Source organism: Aulonocara stuartgranti (genome assembly GCF_965226115.1).
Source record: "Aulonocara stuartgranti genome assembly, chromosome: 7".
NCBI lineage: Eukaryota > Metazoa > Chordata > Actinopteri > Cichliformes > Cichlidae > Aulonocara > Aulonocara stuartgranti.
In genome coordinates, this window is record NC_138945.1 from 13,875,357 (window position 1) to 13,890,151 (window position 14,795).

At 38.9% G+C, this 14,795-nt stretch overlaps 1 protein-coding gene across 1 annotated transcript in view; it reads right to left on the reverse strand.

The window, feature by feature from the left end:
- The window catches only part of LOC309710894 (zinc finger SWIM domain-containing protein 6-like), a 51,468-nt gene that overhangs the window by 13,467 nt on the left and 23,206 nt on the right, over positions 1-14,795 (reverse strand). Inside the window, exons 2-8 of the mRNA XM_082540748.1 lie at positions 8,255-8,611; positions 6,969-7,117; positions 6,521-6,671; positions 3,671-3,850; positions 2,457-2,633; positions 2,216-2,362; positions 985-1,125 (exon numbers count right to left, since the gene is read on the reverse strand). Coding sequence (XP_082396874.1) covers positions 985-1,125; positions 2,216-2,362; positions 2,457-2,633; positions 3,671-3,850; positions 6,521-6,671; positions 6,969-7,117; positions 8,255-8,611 — 1,302 coding nt within the window. The remainder of the gene's footprint in view (positions 1-984; positions 1,126-2,215; positions 2,363-2,456; positions 2,634-3,670; positions 3,851-6,520; positions 6,672-6,968; positions 7,118-8,254; positions 8,612-14,795) is intronic.

Below are 14,795 nucleotides of genomic sequence, written 5' to 3' on the forward strand. Positions count from 1 at the left end.
AGGAAAAGCCTGTGGAGGCTTTTCCAACATGACACAATTACATAACTGCAGCTAAGGGTACCTCTACAAAGTACTGAATTAAGTCTCTGAAAACTTCTTTTAATAAGGGGATTTCAGTTTTCATTAAGAATTCATTGTAGATTGATGGTGATTAAAATCAGGGTTATGTTTTCAAAATTAAATCTAGAACATAAAAATGAAGGGCCCTGAGCAGTTCCTGAAGAAACTGTTCTTTACAAGCAAAACCGAGTGCTAATGTGACGTCTGTTCTGGCTACAGTACGCTGAAATTCGTCTCGCTGAGCTCCCTGCATAATTAATGCATTTTAATTGGAGTGTTTTTCCTGCTGCATTTCTTATTCATGAGCTGTTATTGGAGGATGACTGGAGGCCAATCAGCATGTCTGTGTCAACTGTGCTGATTGTGACCTGAGGGCCTGCAGCTCTGACAGAGAAGATACAATCACTGCAGTGTAAATGTTGGAGGCACTCTGGAAAATGAGTATGAGTATGAGTGTGTGTGTGTGTGTGTGTGTGTGTGTGTGTGTGTGTGTGTGTGTGTGTGTGTGTGTGTGTGTGTGTGTGTGTGTAACATCTGCAGCAAAGGAAAGCAACCATACATACATAATCACTTGAGTATTTTCATTTTCAGCTACAGTATATTTCTATATCATTGCATTCAGAGAACAATATTGTACTTTCTACTACCACTACATTTCTTTGACTTTGCATCCTATGGTAACACTACAAAATCCAATAAAATGTTAAAGCTCATCAGTGACTCACCATACTTTTGCCCTATTACCTCTTAAAAATGTGTGCCTTGTAGGGTTCTCTAGGTAATTTCAGCAAACACACATCTTCCATAAATATTATCAACCCAAAAAAGGACATGAAAATATCTCACAAAAGAATTAGAGCAAACAAAGGCACCAGTCTTCAGAAAGACTTTTGGCACCAGAGGATGTGAGCGATCTGCACGCACCTGAGAAATCAAGCAGAATTCCCTCCTCGCTGCCCCTCCCCATCTCCATGAGGGTGCTGAAAAGAGTGCCGATGGGGTCCAGAGGGTGGCCCACCCATCCTTCCAGGTTGGTGACTGCTGTAATTCCTCTGTTTAGCAGCTCTGCAGTAACACAAAGACACTAAGTATTAGTTTATAACATTAGTTTAGGCAGGCTAGGAAGACCATGTCATGATGCTGAATAAGCCTAAAACATCCATGTATCTCATATAGGGTGTACTATTTAACTGACTTAAGCCTGCACACATTTCTGCAAGCCCCTTTGCAACCCAAATCCACCACACATCCTCTTTTCCTGTTGTTTCTATATTGTCTTTTTTAAATATTTCCTGTCACCAGAACAGAGTCGGATATAAATTCCTGCATATGAAATAATCTTTCATGGTCGTAAATGACTGTTGATGAACTGTTGACATTCTGGTGTTAAACTGATAGAAAGTGTCACAGAAAACTAAATACAGCTTGTATGCATATCTAAAAAGGGTCTCCAGCAACAGATGTTGTGACCCCCACAGAGCTATGATGTCAGTGTCATTGAAGGAATACATAGATAGGAATATATAGATACAGATACGCAGAGACACTTTAATCTACTCCATAAAGCACAAAAAACAAATAACCTGTGGAAAAGGTCTCCAAGATGCAGTTCCACTTAATCCACACATGCAAATTTCTAGGTCTGTATTTTTATTCTACAGCTCTGTTGGCATAGTTTTGCATGATTTACAGTTAATAAAAAGCCCCTATTTATGTTAGACCGGTTTTTCATAGAGAACTTTAAGTGAGCCACAGGGCTCCACCAACAGAGTAATTGAGCCCCAAATAAATGTTTCCCATGAATGTTCAAGCCCAAATTTGAATTATACAAGCAGATAACACCAATAACCTTAACAAACAAACAAAAAAAACAAGAGCAATCGAACAGATGGCTGTTTGTAAAGATGCGTGAACATTTGCACTTTAGTTCAATGCAAAATAATGTTTTTGCATTTTTTGCATACGTGCTTGATTGGCCAAGTTCCTGTAAGAGGGAAACCTAAATAAGAGCAAGCGAGGATGTGTTCTTCTTCGCGGGTGAACAGACGTTGTGTATACAGATAATACAGCAGTAAAATGAAAACAGACTTTGGAGGGCACTGATTAAAAGTAGGAAAGCAAAACTAAAGAGCACATTAAAAGAGGGTACACTGACCTTTTTTGTGGGAGCGAAAGAGCTCCAGCTGTTTCTGCTGCTGCCGCCGCAGTGTGTTGACGATGGCGATGGCCAGCCTGAGCGCTTCTTTGGGGTATCCGTGTGATCTCAGGGCATCCACTCGGGCACACGCTGTAGGGACGTGCTCTGTGGGAAGGAGAAGTTATTTCATTTGTATTCCTTCTGCTTTTTTTTCTACATTTATTTCTTGTTATCTCTAACCACAACTCTTCTCTCTCACCATGCCACAAAGGCCACCCTCGGGTGTCGAAGAGGGACGAGTCGAGGTTCTCATGGTAGCAGTAGTTGGTGTAGTGGTCCTCCGTGATGATGTTTTGCAGGTGGGGGTCCTGCCAGTGCAGGTCGCAGGCCTCGATGGCTCGTGTGAAGACCGTCCGGTGAGGCCGAGACAGCGAGTCTGTGAGAGACGTCAGATGTTTTTAAACGTCAAGCTGCGAGGTAGTGGAGTGTGGTGGTTTATTTTGTGTGCCTAATTAGATCATTTAATCAACATAGTTTGATGATAAAGGCAAAGCAATTTATTAATTAAATTTCCATCTGAGAAATATATTTGAAGCCTACATGATACTGGTTCCCTTCGGGTTCCTCCTATGGCCACCTGAGGCTGACTCTGAGGTCAAGCGCAAACTTTTTTTTTGATTTGATAAATTTAGGAATGATCAGGGGTTAAAATGACCAGGAGTTAAAAGGCATGTTTACAGCCTAGTACAAAAGTCCTGATGAATGGTTTCATTTTTGTGACACAGTTATATTTCCAGTCTTAGATTTCCCAAAGTGCTACAAAAGCTGAATACAAAAGTTTAAGATTGCTTGAAAAATGGCAAAAAAAAAACAACATATTTTGCATGGTTGGATCTTAACAAGGTTCCAAGTAGAGCTTCAACATGCAACAAAAAGACATGGCAGTGAGAGAAAACTTTTTTTTGAGCATTCAATTTATTGATCGGGAGTGTATATGAAAAAGACAGAGAATAAGAGAGTGACAAGATGTATAATGAATAAGTTGAATAAGTTGAACTGAAAAAAGGTCAGTAACATAACAAGTGCAGCGTGTTACAGGCAAAAATCTCAGCAGTAATAAAAGGTCCCTTCAGCTCATTTGAAACATTTTTATTATTGCCTGAAAGAAACATTAATTTCGCTGGATTTTCTCCGATTTAGCTAAAGCTGAGGAGAGAATAGAGCCAGAAAAAGCTTCAGGACCTCAAATGTGTTATTAGGATCATTCTATTAGTAAAAAGGTAAAAAGCCTCACGGCCGCCGAGATTGAAAGGGGACTTGATTTTTGATTTTTGATTTTATTTTTTTTTTGGGGGGGGGGGGGGGGGGGGGGGGGCAGTGCTGCTGGAGATTGGACAAAGAAATGATGTGATGCAGGAGAGCGTCTGGGAATAAAACAATAGGAAGACATATTTCTGCCTGGTGTCATCTCACCTGGGTTACCAGCAGGGCCCTGGGGCAGAACGTTGGTCAGATTGGTCAGTTCGCTACTATGGTTACCGTCCTCCAAGGGGCAGACATCCACGCTGTTCCACCTGCGAAGCTGACGTAGCCAGAAAGCCTTCTGCTCAGGTTTGCAGTGGGGGTTCAGCACGATGCACATCCACAGGGCCCCTGCACACACATATCCAGATATATTACACTTACAAACTTTGCTCTCCTCTTCTGAGACTTGCAGCAAGAGAACAGAATGAAAAAAAAAAAAAGGAATTTAATAATCCATAAAGTTTTGTAGCTTCAAGTTAACTTGTTAAATAATTGAGGGCTGCTGCTAGCCAATACTTTCATTATTGATTAAACTGTTGATTATGCTGGTTTATAAATCATGAGATTGTTTTGTGCTCAGTTGAACCGGCAACCTTAAGGGCTGAAAAATGAAGCAAACATGGAAGTGCCAAAAAAAAAAGAAATACAAGAAAGGATCTGCAGTTCCCCTAATGGCCACTTGAGGCTTTCTGCAAAAGCAGACCATTTACCTCCCCTGTTAAACTCTGACAGCCAATTTCAGTTTCAAATTTCAGTACAGCTAATTTCCCGTTACAAAACATCAGAGAGCTGTTTTTGTTTTAATAACTCACCCTTTTTGATACTGATAAAGCTTAAAATTTGAGGTGACTACTTTGACTGATGGATAAGCCGACACTGGCAAGTGTAGCTATTAGCCTCACCTGCACGAGCTGAAGTCACCTTTTCATGTAAATTATAGCAGATTATAGCAGATTATAGCATTTTAATGAAATTATCTGTCAAGTAATATAGCTTGCTGTGTGATTGAGACCATCAAAGAAGTCTATGCTTCGACCGCTAAGCGCTAATCAGCAGCTATCCATGCCTGTGTGGATGCGTTTGCATATGTTTTAGTTTATCAGTTCAGCTTGCTAGCACATGCTTGTCAGCATTAGTTAATAACTAAGTACATCATAGGCTTCTCTAAATATGGTTATTTCTAGCTCTGGAAAAACTAACACCAACAGCCAAAAGAATAAAGGTGAATCCTGCAGATGATTAGGCTCTGTCCATCTTCGATATACAGTCTATAGGCTTGTAACGTCAAGTCAAGAATCAGTTTGCTGTCATATTAGATCAATAAAAGCTCAAAAGCTGGAACCAAAAAAAGCTTTTTTAAACAAACAAACAAACAAACAAACAAACAAACATAACACAGTTGAAAGACAGTTTTGGACCAGCATTTTACATATCCAACCAAACAGATGGATATATTTTTATGTTATCGACTAAGCAATCAAAGCTGAAACCTGAATTGATAAGACAGCAGGAAATATTCATATTGTTGTTGTAACCAAATTCGAGAAAGTGCCAATTTGTTCTGAACAGTCCAAGCATGTGCTGCTAATATATGATGTTCTGTTTTGTGTGACAAAATGACCACAAAAGGAAAAAGACTAAAATCAGTAAGTGATTATGCCAATTCAATTCCTGATGCTGTATTACTCAATTAATTGTTGCAGCTCCATAAACAATTGGGAGATTAATTGCACTGTTGGCTAAAACCATGAAGACAGTAGTGAAAAAAAATAACACACACACACACACACACACACACACACACACACACACACTCAAAGAGGCTGAAGAAGGATGAAGGGAATAATGACTATGTTAGGGCAAAACGAAATTGAAAAAAAAAAAAAAAGAAGATGTCCAAAAAAAAGAGAAGACAAGTGGTGAGGGGAGGGATGAAGTGAATACAGGAGGGAGGGAGGGAGGGAGGCTCACAATGAGGGGGAAGGGGAAGGAGGAGACAGGCTTTATCCTCTGTCTCTTTGTTAGGGGTGCACCAAGGACAACACGGAGGAGGGAAAACAGCAGGGCGACGTCACACGTGAGTGACGAAATGCAGAGAAAGAATCTTCAACAGCAACACACAGGGGAAGGAAAGGAAACAGAAGATGGGGAAATAAGTAAAACATTAATATTTACGATTTAAGATTTAATATTAGAATTTTTATAAAAAGGACTTAAATGTTCATGAAAACAGGATTTTGAGTTTGTTTTTAAGGGAAATCTGAATTATCTTTGATCACAAGCAAATAGGTCAGCTTTACACTTGGAGTCTGGCTGGTTTTGTTTCGTTTTTGGTCTGTTTCTGCAAAAGGAACAGTCACCATCTGGGACAAGCGATTAGAATCAGCCATAGACTGTATATAAAAGATGGGCGAATCCTGATGTCACCTATTAGCAAACTCCTGTTATGAGGCCTCAAATGGACCATCACATCAGTCTTGATTCGATTTGTTTTTTGTATTTTTGTTTGTTTGGTTTTTTAAACAGGATGTCACTTGTTTTATCCGGGAGCATAATTTACAAAATTCATATGACACTGTATTCAATAAGACGTAAAACTACCGATTGAGATAATAAACTTATCAGGAAAGTGTTTACTGAGGTCATAGAGTAGGGGAGACAAAGAGTTATTTTTCTATAGACTTCTACATAGCAAGAGTTCTTTTTGCAAACAGTGGAGTTTCCCCCTGCTAGAGAACAGGAAAAAAAAATCAGGTAAATAAGCTTATTGCTCACATAAACGTATAAAAACTAGCGGTGGATGAATGCAAAGGATTTCACATTCTTTATCTTGCAAGATTTTGAATCTCAGAATTTCAAAATGTATTTCTGTAATAAATGGTAATAAACAATAGGACATCTAAGGGTTAAGAGAATCATAAGAAAAAGACAGCTGGTTGAACTGCACTGTAGCCGCTCACATACTAAAGCTGCCACAAATTGGTTGAAATTCTGTTTGTGTGCCTGTTATCACTGTACCTAGTTCGTCCCACAGCTGCCTGTACTTGTCAGTCATGGCCGTCCCCTGTTGCCTCCACAGCGCCAATCTAGGGTCACCCATGAACTGCTCTGTGATCAGTGTTAACATGCGAGCTCCATTGGAGTCCCTCATCTTCAGCATCTCTCTCACCTGCAGAGACAACGTCACTGTGAGTAAACGGTATATATCACTTTTATTTAATCAGATAATAGGATCAAAATCAAGGTGACAGTTCTGGATTATTTTAATTTCACCAAAGAAATAAAACACTTTTAATGTAAATGATAAAAGACCAAGCATGGATCATTCTGGTACCCCTTAAGGTATTAAATTTGGAAGGTGTTTTGACTATCAGTGCAAATAGCTTGTAGAGTATCAGAATAAATATACATAAAATCAACAAAATCACCGTACATATAAGACATGATGTGATTAGTGGGTCAGTACCTTGCTGAACAGTAAGTTGAGCTGCTTTCCTGAGCCATGGTACCCGCCCTGGGAGAGAAAGAGCTTGACCTGTTCCTGGACTTGCTCCTCATCCAGATGCCAACAGTTCTCGTCATCTACACTTGCCCCCGCTGTCGGATCAGGAGCTCCTGCAGTGAATGAAAATGAATAAGTCAGTAACTCTTAACAACAACTAGATGTCCTCATAAAAAACTGATTTGATGCAGTGCAAAACAGTATGTAATGTGAAAGCATCAAAAGCACAAGTACTTATATATTCGTATGTCCATTAATGCATATGGTCTTATTATTTTAAACAATGATTAAACAACTTGCGCTGATTTCCAAACAAGTGTCTTTTCAGGGAAGAGCACAAAATGAATATGGCACCATCAGCATATCTACTAGTTTACTTTTTGCATTAAAGCATTAGTGCTGTGCAAGCTTAAATGCTGATCAATAGTGAAAATAATGCAAAATCTGCAACAATAAGCATTCTACATGAGCAAAGAGTGCATCCTTCATTTCTAACGCTTAACACCCAACTCCAGGGAATATATAATCCATAAGGTTTATGCTAAATATGTTCCACTATAAGTACACACTTAGTCATCCTTATATTCTGATAACCAGTTATTTAAATCATAATTTAAACATTCATATACTGTATTGTAAAATACTTAAAAGATTTAATTTGTCAACCTGGGATTCAGAAAGTTAAAATGGACAATTTCGCGATGTTCTGACATTTTAAGGGTAAAATTATTCATCAGTACGGGCAACAGTTTCAGCAGCAAAATTAAAATCATAGTTAGCTGCAGCACTACTTTAGATTTGTTCTGCTCAGTACAACAATCTACATAAGACCATTAATACTAAAGTAATTCAGAAACACACAGGTACATTTTCAGGCAGATAATTTGTTCAAGAAGGTAATTTTCAGTTTAATTTTAAGATACTAAAGCTACATATACAAGAGATGCTTTTTAGCATAAGATAATGTATTCAGGCAGACGTTTGCTCAAATATATATGAAATGGGGACTTATGTGTCACAATGTATCACAAATACACACAAAGAAAGTCTCCTTCTTGTATGCTGTAGTACAGGTGCACTTACATACACAGTACATATGGAGATGACAACTGGAAATCCACTGATGGAAGATGAAGAAAATCTAATCTAATCCAGGTACATGGATTTATTTGTGTCTGTTTCTGTGTTTATGGACAGCCTGGTCTTTGTCTAAAATCACAAACCACCCTTAAAGCAGTGGCTCCACTCACCGTGGACCTGGTTGATCTCTGAGTTCTGTGACAGTATTTCATCTGCCAGCTTCTGTGCTGTCGGCAGCACATCTGTGTGATGCACTGTGATAAGGTACTGAACAAACTTCTGCAGTTGATCTCTGTTCATTTGGAATAGAGTCTCTGAGATGGGCAGGCGCAGTTTGACCTGCTCTGGCTTCCGTACTCGGTACAGTGAGAGTGCCACAACGTGGGCACAGTAAAAAATGTCCTTGTTGCCGCAGCTGCATGTCACTGCTGTGATTTTGCAGCGGTCGAAGCTGACGCTCACATTGCAGACTAGCTCTGGCTCAGAGGGTGTAGCGGGTTCCCTTACTGTGCCACTGAGGTGAAAACCTGCAAAGAGACAGAAATGACCATTAGAAATTAATCGCACCATGTATTTTCATGTACATAATTTCACCATGTACATAATCACAAACCACGGCTTAAAATTAAAATAAGATATACTTTGTTTATTTATAATTTCCAACAAACCTGCATCCAGCATAGAACTCAAACCCACAATTTTGAGATTAAAAGTCTCATGCAATATCTACTGAGCTACCGAGGATCTGTGCTGGGTCCTTAACTGTTTACACTCAAAATATTCTTTTTCTTTCTTTTTTTTTTTTTAAGGAAAAGGCCAGTTGCCCTTACAATATAAGGTACCTTAAGACAAATATGTGTTCTAGGACTTTTTAAATAAAACTTAAAGTGAATTGAAGCTTATTGTTGTTATAATTGTATCCAATACAATAATATCATATAATATATGTTTGGTAACATATTACACTATATAATATAATGTAACTACTTTTGGGATTAAGGAGCTAGTGAGAGTACTCCAAAACAGTCAGTTAAACAATGAGCTGCCAGATTATGGTAATAATTCACTACAAATGTATCCCTTCATACAACTATTTTTATCTTTGGATGTTGTTCAGAATGATCCTATTCTCGTTCTTTGGTTCTACCTTAATTTCACGTGATCGACAAAGTGCTGCCCAGGTGAAAAAAATGGACACAAAAAAGGTAAAGGGCACGACTGAGTGCAAAGACCAAAATTTTCTCATTTCCTTTTCATTTCCTTTCCACAACACCTTCAGTGTTTACCTTATCCTCACCAGCACTTCAGCAAAGACAGGATCGTTCACAGGCACTGAGAACTGTTATTGTATTGTGAACCTATGGCCCTCTCATGGCCAAAATGTACAGGCCTCTGTGTGTTTGGGAAAAAAAGAATTTAAAAAAACGTATTTTAATGTGAATGTGACCTTGAATTTACTCTTCCCAGCTTAGGGGTTTTGACAGGGAAAAAACATAAATAAAAGCCAAATGTGACAAATACAGATTCAAAAGAACAGCAACACCACGTGGGAGTGAGGTTTAAATATGTGTTGAGTTTTGAGAGCCATAACAGATGGACATGTTTTGGCAGAATATGACAATGCAACAAGTACTTTATGGGTAAAATTCTTCTGTAATTAGAATAAATGGGCAATCTGACTGAGTTAGTGGGTTATCAGTTGATGACAGATGGTTTCATAAACTCAGCCAGAGCTAAACTGATATAAACAATTTCATTTAGTCTGTACTGTTTTAATCTTACTACAGGGAGCACATGCATAGCTCATTTTACGATACACAGGCAGAACAGTGGCTTATTTAGACCTCGAATCGCAGGAGCATGATGTACGTCTTGCATCATGTTGTCATTCAAACTGAAAATCATGTAACGTGGCCAACAGGGAGGCTGATAAGCCTCCATGCCAGACAGTGACAGATGACAGACAGCATTATTAGATGGTCGCTTGAGCCAAAGAAAATGGGAAATGCATTAAAGAGCCAACCTTCTGTCAGATGCTGTCTATGTAATCGTTTGAAAGCAGACAGAAAGAGATTTAAATCATATCTCTTTAGAAATGAGATGTCTTTAGAAAGTGATGTTAAGATATTCAACCAAGACTAACACACACACACACACACACACTTATATTCCTTATTCTAACTGTATCTGTATGATATCCGGTCATCTCAGGCATACATCTCTGGCTGTGAGGACTGAAGCCCCACGTATGAACTTTCTGTTTGTCAAAAGCAGTCAGTCAGTCAGAACAAAGTTGGCTTTAAGATAGAGGGAATGGAGCTAAAACAGCTTCTTTTTTTCCAGACAGAGGATGAACTAATGGGATACACGAGGGAGGAGATCAAGATTATTTCAACTGTGAGTCAGCAATAGAGTCCAAGAATAAAAATAGTGAACTGGAAACTAGCATTATAAGTCTGCTTTAAGCATATTAAAGAGATTCCAATACACTTTCTGTACAGTCAGCAATCATTTAGCTTGTGCAAAGGCTGCATGAGTTGAAAAAGAGCAAGACCAGATGCTAGCTAACTTTAGCTAACATTAGCTATCAGCTTCTGGTCTTTTCAGGCCAAGTAATGACACACCAACAAAACCCGAGTACAGTAAGTGAGCACGAGTGTTCTACTCCCTGCAAGTTCACTTTTTCTCACCAAATCTCATAGTACAAATTTGTTTACTGTTAAATAAACGCAAAAATGTTTTCAAAGCCTTCCTATATCGAATAACATCATAAATGTAAAATCTGTGGCTCAACTTCTTTGAAACCAGAGATCAAACTAAAAAGAAGAGAGATCAAGAGAGGCGCGAGTGTTTTTATGGACAGCACTAAATCTGTGTCACAGCTATGAGTATTTGCAGCAATATCGCTATGACGCACGTGGTCACATATTTATAGCTATTAATGTTAGTGCTGAATGCAACTTCTGCAGTTGCAACATCAAAATCGGATGTTCCCTTGCTCGGTAAAAGAAGCGAACAAGAGTAGGTGTTTGTCTGCAGATGTGATGGTGCTTTGTGAGAAAAAACAAAAGAGGCGGAAGGACTACAAGACAATATCTGAGAGTGAAACTTGTATAGAAATAGAAAAGAAAAAAACTAAGGTGTTTCAGTTCTTTCTGCTTTTCCAGTTGAGCAGACACTCAGTCAACCACACAACCACCAGTCCACATCCTGTCTTTTTTTTTTTTTTTTTTAATACAGACACACACATACACAACACACACACACGAGATGAAATGTGTGGTGCTCTCCGTTACGCCACCCTGCCCCAGTCATGCCTGGCCTACAGCTGAACCACTGACGTAACAGAAAGAGAGTGACTCGAGAGGAGGGAGGAGGCCACCACTGTGCTGCTGGAAAAATCGGTATGCCCTCAGCTGAGTGTGTCAGTGAGCACATGCAGGAGTTGCTTGGCGGCGAGCCAAAGCCCTGAGCTCAGCATTCTGTAATGCACTTCCTCGCTCTCTCTGTCTGCTCTTCACAGCTTGCATAATACAGCTCTGTACACCACATAGCAACCATACTTAACTCCTTCCCTCCCAACACATCAGGAAACTAGTCTGGAGCATTTTAAGAACTAAAGCTGGAGATGTGATGCAGTAGAAATGCAAAGACGTTTTTTATATTTATGTTACCTATACTTCCATTTAGGGGGGTGATAGTTACATGGGTAATTGTTACTGTTGTGCTACTTTATTCCACTTTGACCACTAGAGAAGTGATTGTTACATTTACCCCTAATTCTGCGCTGCTAAATATAAGAGCTCTCCATGAATGAAATCTCAAGGACTGCTATTGGTCTTTGGGGCACTTTGGGAACCCTGGAACTAATGCATACTACCGGTTTGTTTTCTAAGTAATGATACTGCAGTTCACCAGTGTCGAGGTGTAATTTCAAGGTATGGAGGTCTTCTACTGTACAAGTACCTAACAACCCTGGAATCCACCACTGGTTCTTCTTGAGATTGCTTGGTTGATGAAACTGGTTGCAACTCTTTGCAAGAGAGGTCACAAACAGAGTCAACCACTATTCATTTCCTCACAGTTTTAAGTTGCACCAAGGTCGGTGCGTAAGATGTCAATTTATCTGCAAATGGTCACCAACTACTTGCTAAGTGTTAGTGAAATAAACACTAACCAGAAAGAGAGCGTATTTATCCTTAAAGTAAAAGCTGCTTCTTTGGAAGCGTTGGTTTCAACAATAAGACAAAACGTTTACTTTGAAGTTCTCCGATTCTGGTTTGCGACACGCTTTTTCAAGTTTCACTATAACTCAGTGGTTAGTTAGTGACTGTTTGCATACATGTAGGCATCTTCTATGAAAACTACAGGCAAACACCACAATCTGCTGGTCCAGCACCCCCTGTGCAACTAATTTCACCCAGCGACAGCGAGGAATCTCCTGCAACCACTCGCCAACCAATCAGGAACAAATTTTATTTCTCTAGTGAAATTTGGTTTCTAGGGGGTCACTAACCAGCATCTAGCCTTATGTGAGTGAGGCCTCTGGGGCTTTGTTTCAGGAAGACGATCAAAAGAGCTTGACATTATATTAGAAAAAAAAAAGGATGACCCAATTAATAAAAGTGTTGAGGTAGACCTTTCTGTCTGAAATCCAGCAAAGATTAAAACAGCTTAATCTAATTGTTTTAGAACAATTAGGGAAAAATAATATTTAATACTATATTTGCATTTTATTTTGTAACATTTATGTGCAGAAAGAACCAAAAGCAGGACCAAATAATAAAATAGTGGGAGGCTATTAGCATTATCTGCAATGTACATTCCGCACATAATGCTGGTTTAGTTTTCAATACCAAGCCAACCTCTTTTAGCAAGTACATACTGCATACATGCTTGTCATATTAGTGAAGATGCTTTCTTTATTTGTTTTCGTGCATCTGAATATGCCTCAGTGCATTAAGGGCCATTGTACATGCTGTTTAAAAAGAAACTTGCTTTTAAAAGAAAATTGCTTCTTCAGATATAAAGAGAGCTGCAGATACCCTGAATACACTCGCTTGCAAAATTGAGGTTTAACACTTCACTCCCAGTTAAGCCGTCTCTATAGGATTCACTGAATCCTATAGAGACGGCTTATATAGAGGAGGAAGGGGGCTGTGGTTGAAAACAGGCATAGGATGTTAGCCTGTGAAACAGCAGTAGCTCAGCTCCATGTAGAGTTCAGCCTCAGAAGGTGTTGTGCCAGCAACTGTGAGCTTTGTTGCACACTGAAATTGTGGCTGTAAGGGGTAAGTCACCGCAGTGTGGCCAAGCATTTCAGCTAAGGTGGTATCTTGACTTTATCAGTGTGTGCATTGTGTGTTGGTTCTGGTGACAATGGGGAACCTAATCCCTCACCCATAGATACCGAGGTGCCTCTGGGGCTGTAGGAAGGAACAGTAAACAACCAATCGATAGTCACAGTGGACTCATCACCATCTGTCTTTAATTACTGGTTTTAGATCAGCTTGCACTTTCAGGGCTTTATGGTATAGCCACTAATCCTAATCGATTTTTGTGATTAATTATTTCTAGCAGTTGATTGGATCAACAAATTTTTCAAACAAATTCATGATTTCATCTTTTTTTTTCTTGCGAGACATAACAAAACTGTTAAGGCTAATGAATGGGATGTTGTGTTATTATGCAATTTCCTTGCATTATGAGTGAAAGCCAGTCTGATCTTTTTTCTTACACTTAAGAACTTGCACTACAGCACTTATTAACAAGCGCTATGGTGCAATACCATCACAATACCATTTCTTTTTCATGTTTTCCATATGAATCATAAACAGGTGTGGGTGATGGCTTTTTACTGGTTAACGTAATCCTTATGCTCCACTGCTACAGAACTGGAGATTTAAAACTACTCATAGTTTGAACATTGGCTTAATCGGCAAGCTACATAACTCAAGTTAAAACAGTTGTAGACAACAAAATCATTAATTGCAGAATTCAAATTAGAGGCATTTTTTATCTTCCTTTTTAATTTTTTAATATACACTTCCCACCTGTCAATAGCAGTAGATGTCAGCGATATGTTTATGGTTTATCCCCCTAGACTCATTCTAGTGAATTTAGTATCTCAGGAGAAACTTGAAAAAAATGTATTTAAAGATGAACTTGTTTCAGATTGAATTATATGTTAAATACACCACAATATCACACTATAGGTGACAAGACCAAAGGTCAACAATGCTGAGACATAATATTGTGAAAAAACTATTTTCTGGACTGAAGGGAAAAGAAATACAATTTATGTTAATTCTAGTTCTTATTTTAATGCAAAGTTAGTATTTAATATGTTACTGTACATGAAAGAGCCACTGTTAATAAGGTCTTCTTCTTTTCTTTTAACAGCTTGATGGTGGTGGCAACCATTAAAGGGAACTCCATAATCAACATTCTTTGTCAAATTTTTTCAGTAAACTTCCTCTACACATGCCTGAAACCTGAGCTATCCCTCTTATAATACTCATACATACTCATACTACATACCCATTTCAACCCTTGCCTCGCCTAGCACTCCCAAATCCTTCTCTCCATCATAACAAACATCTCTTTCCCTTTACCACCACAGCCCTTACATTTGAAGTCCTTTTCCTTCTCTTTAACGGTCTTTGAACATGCCTTTCCCCCTTGTCCTCTTCATTAGTCTGTGGCCAATAG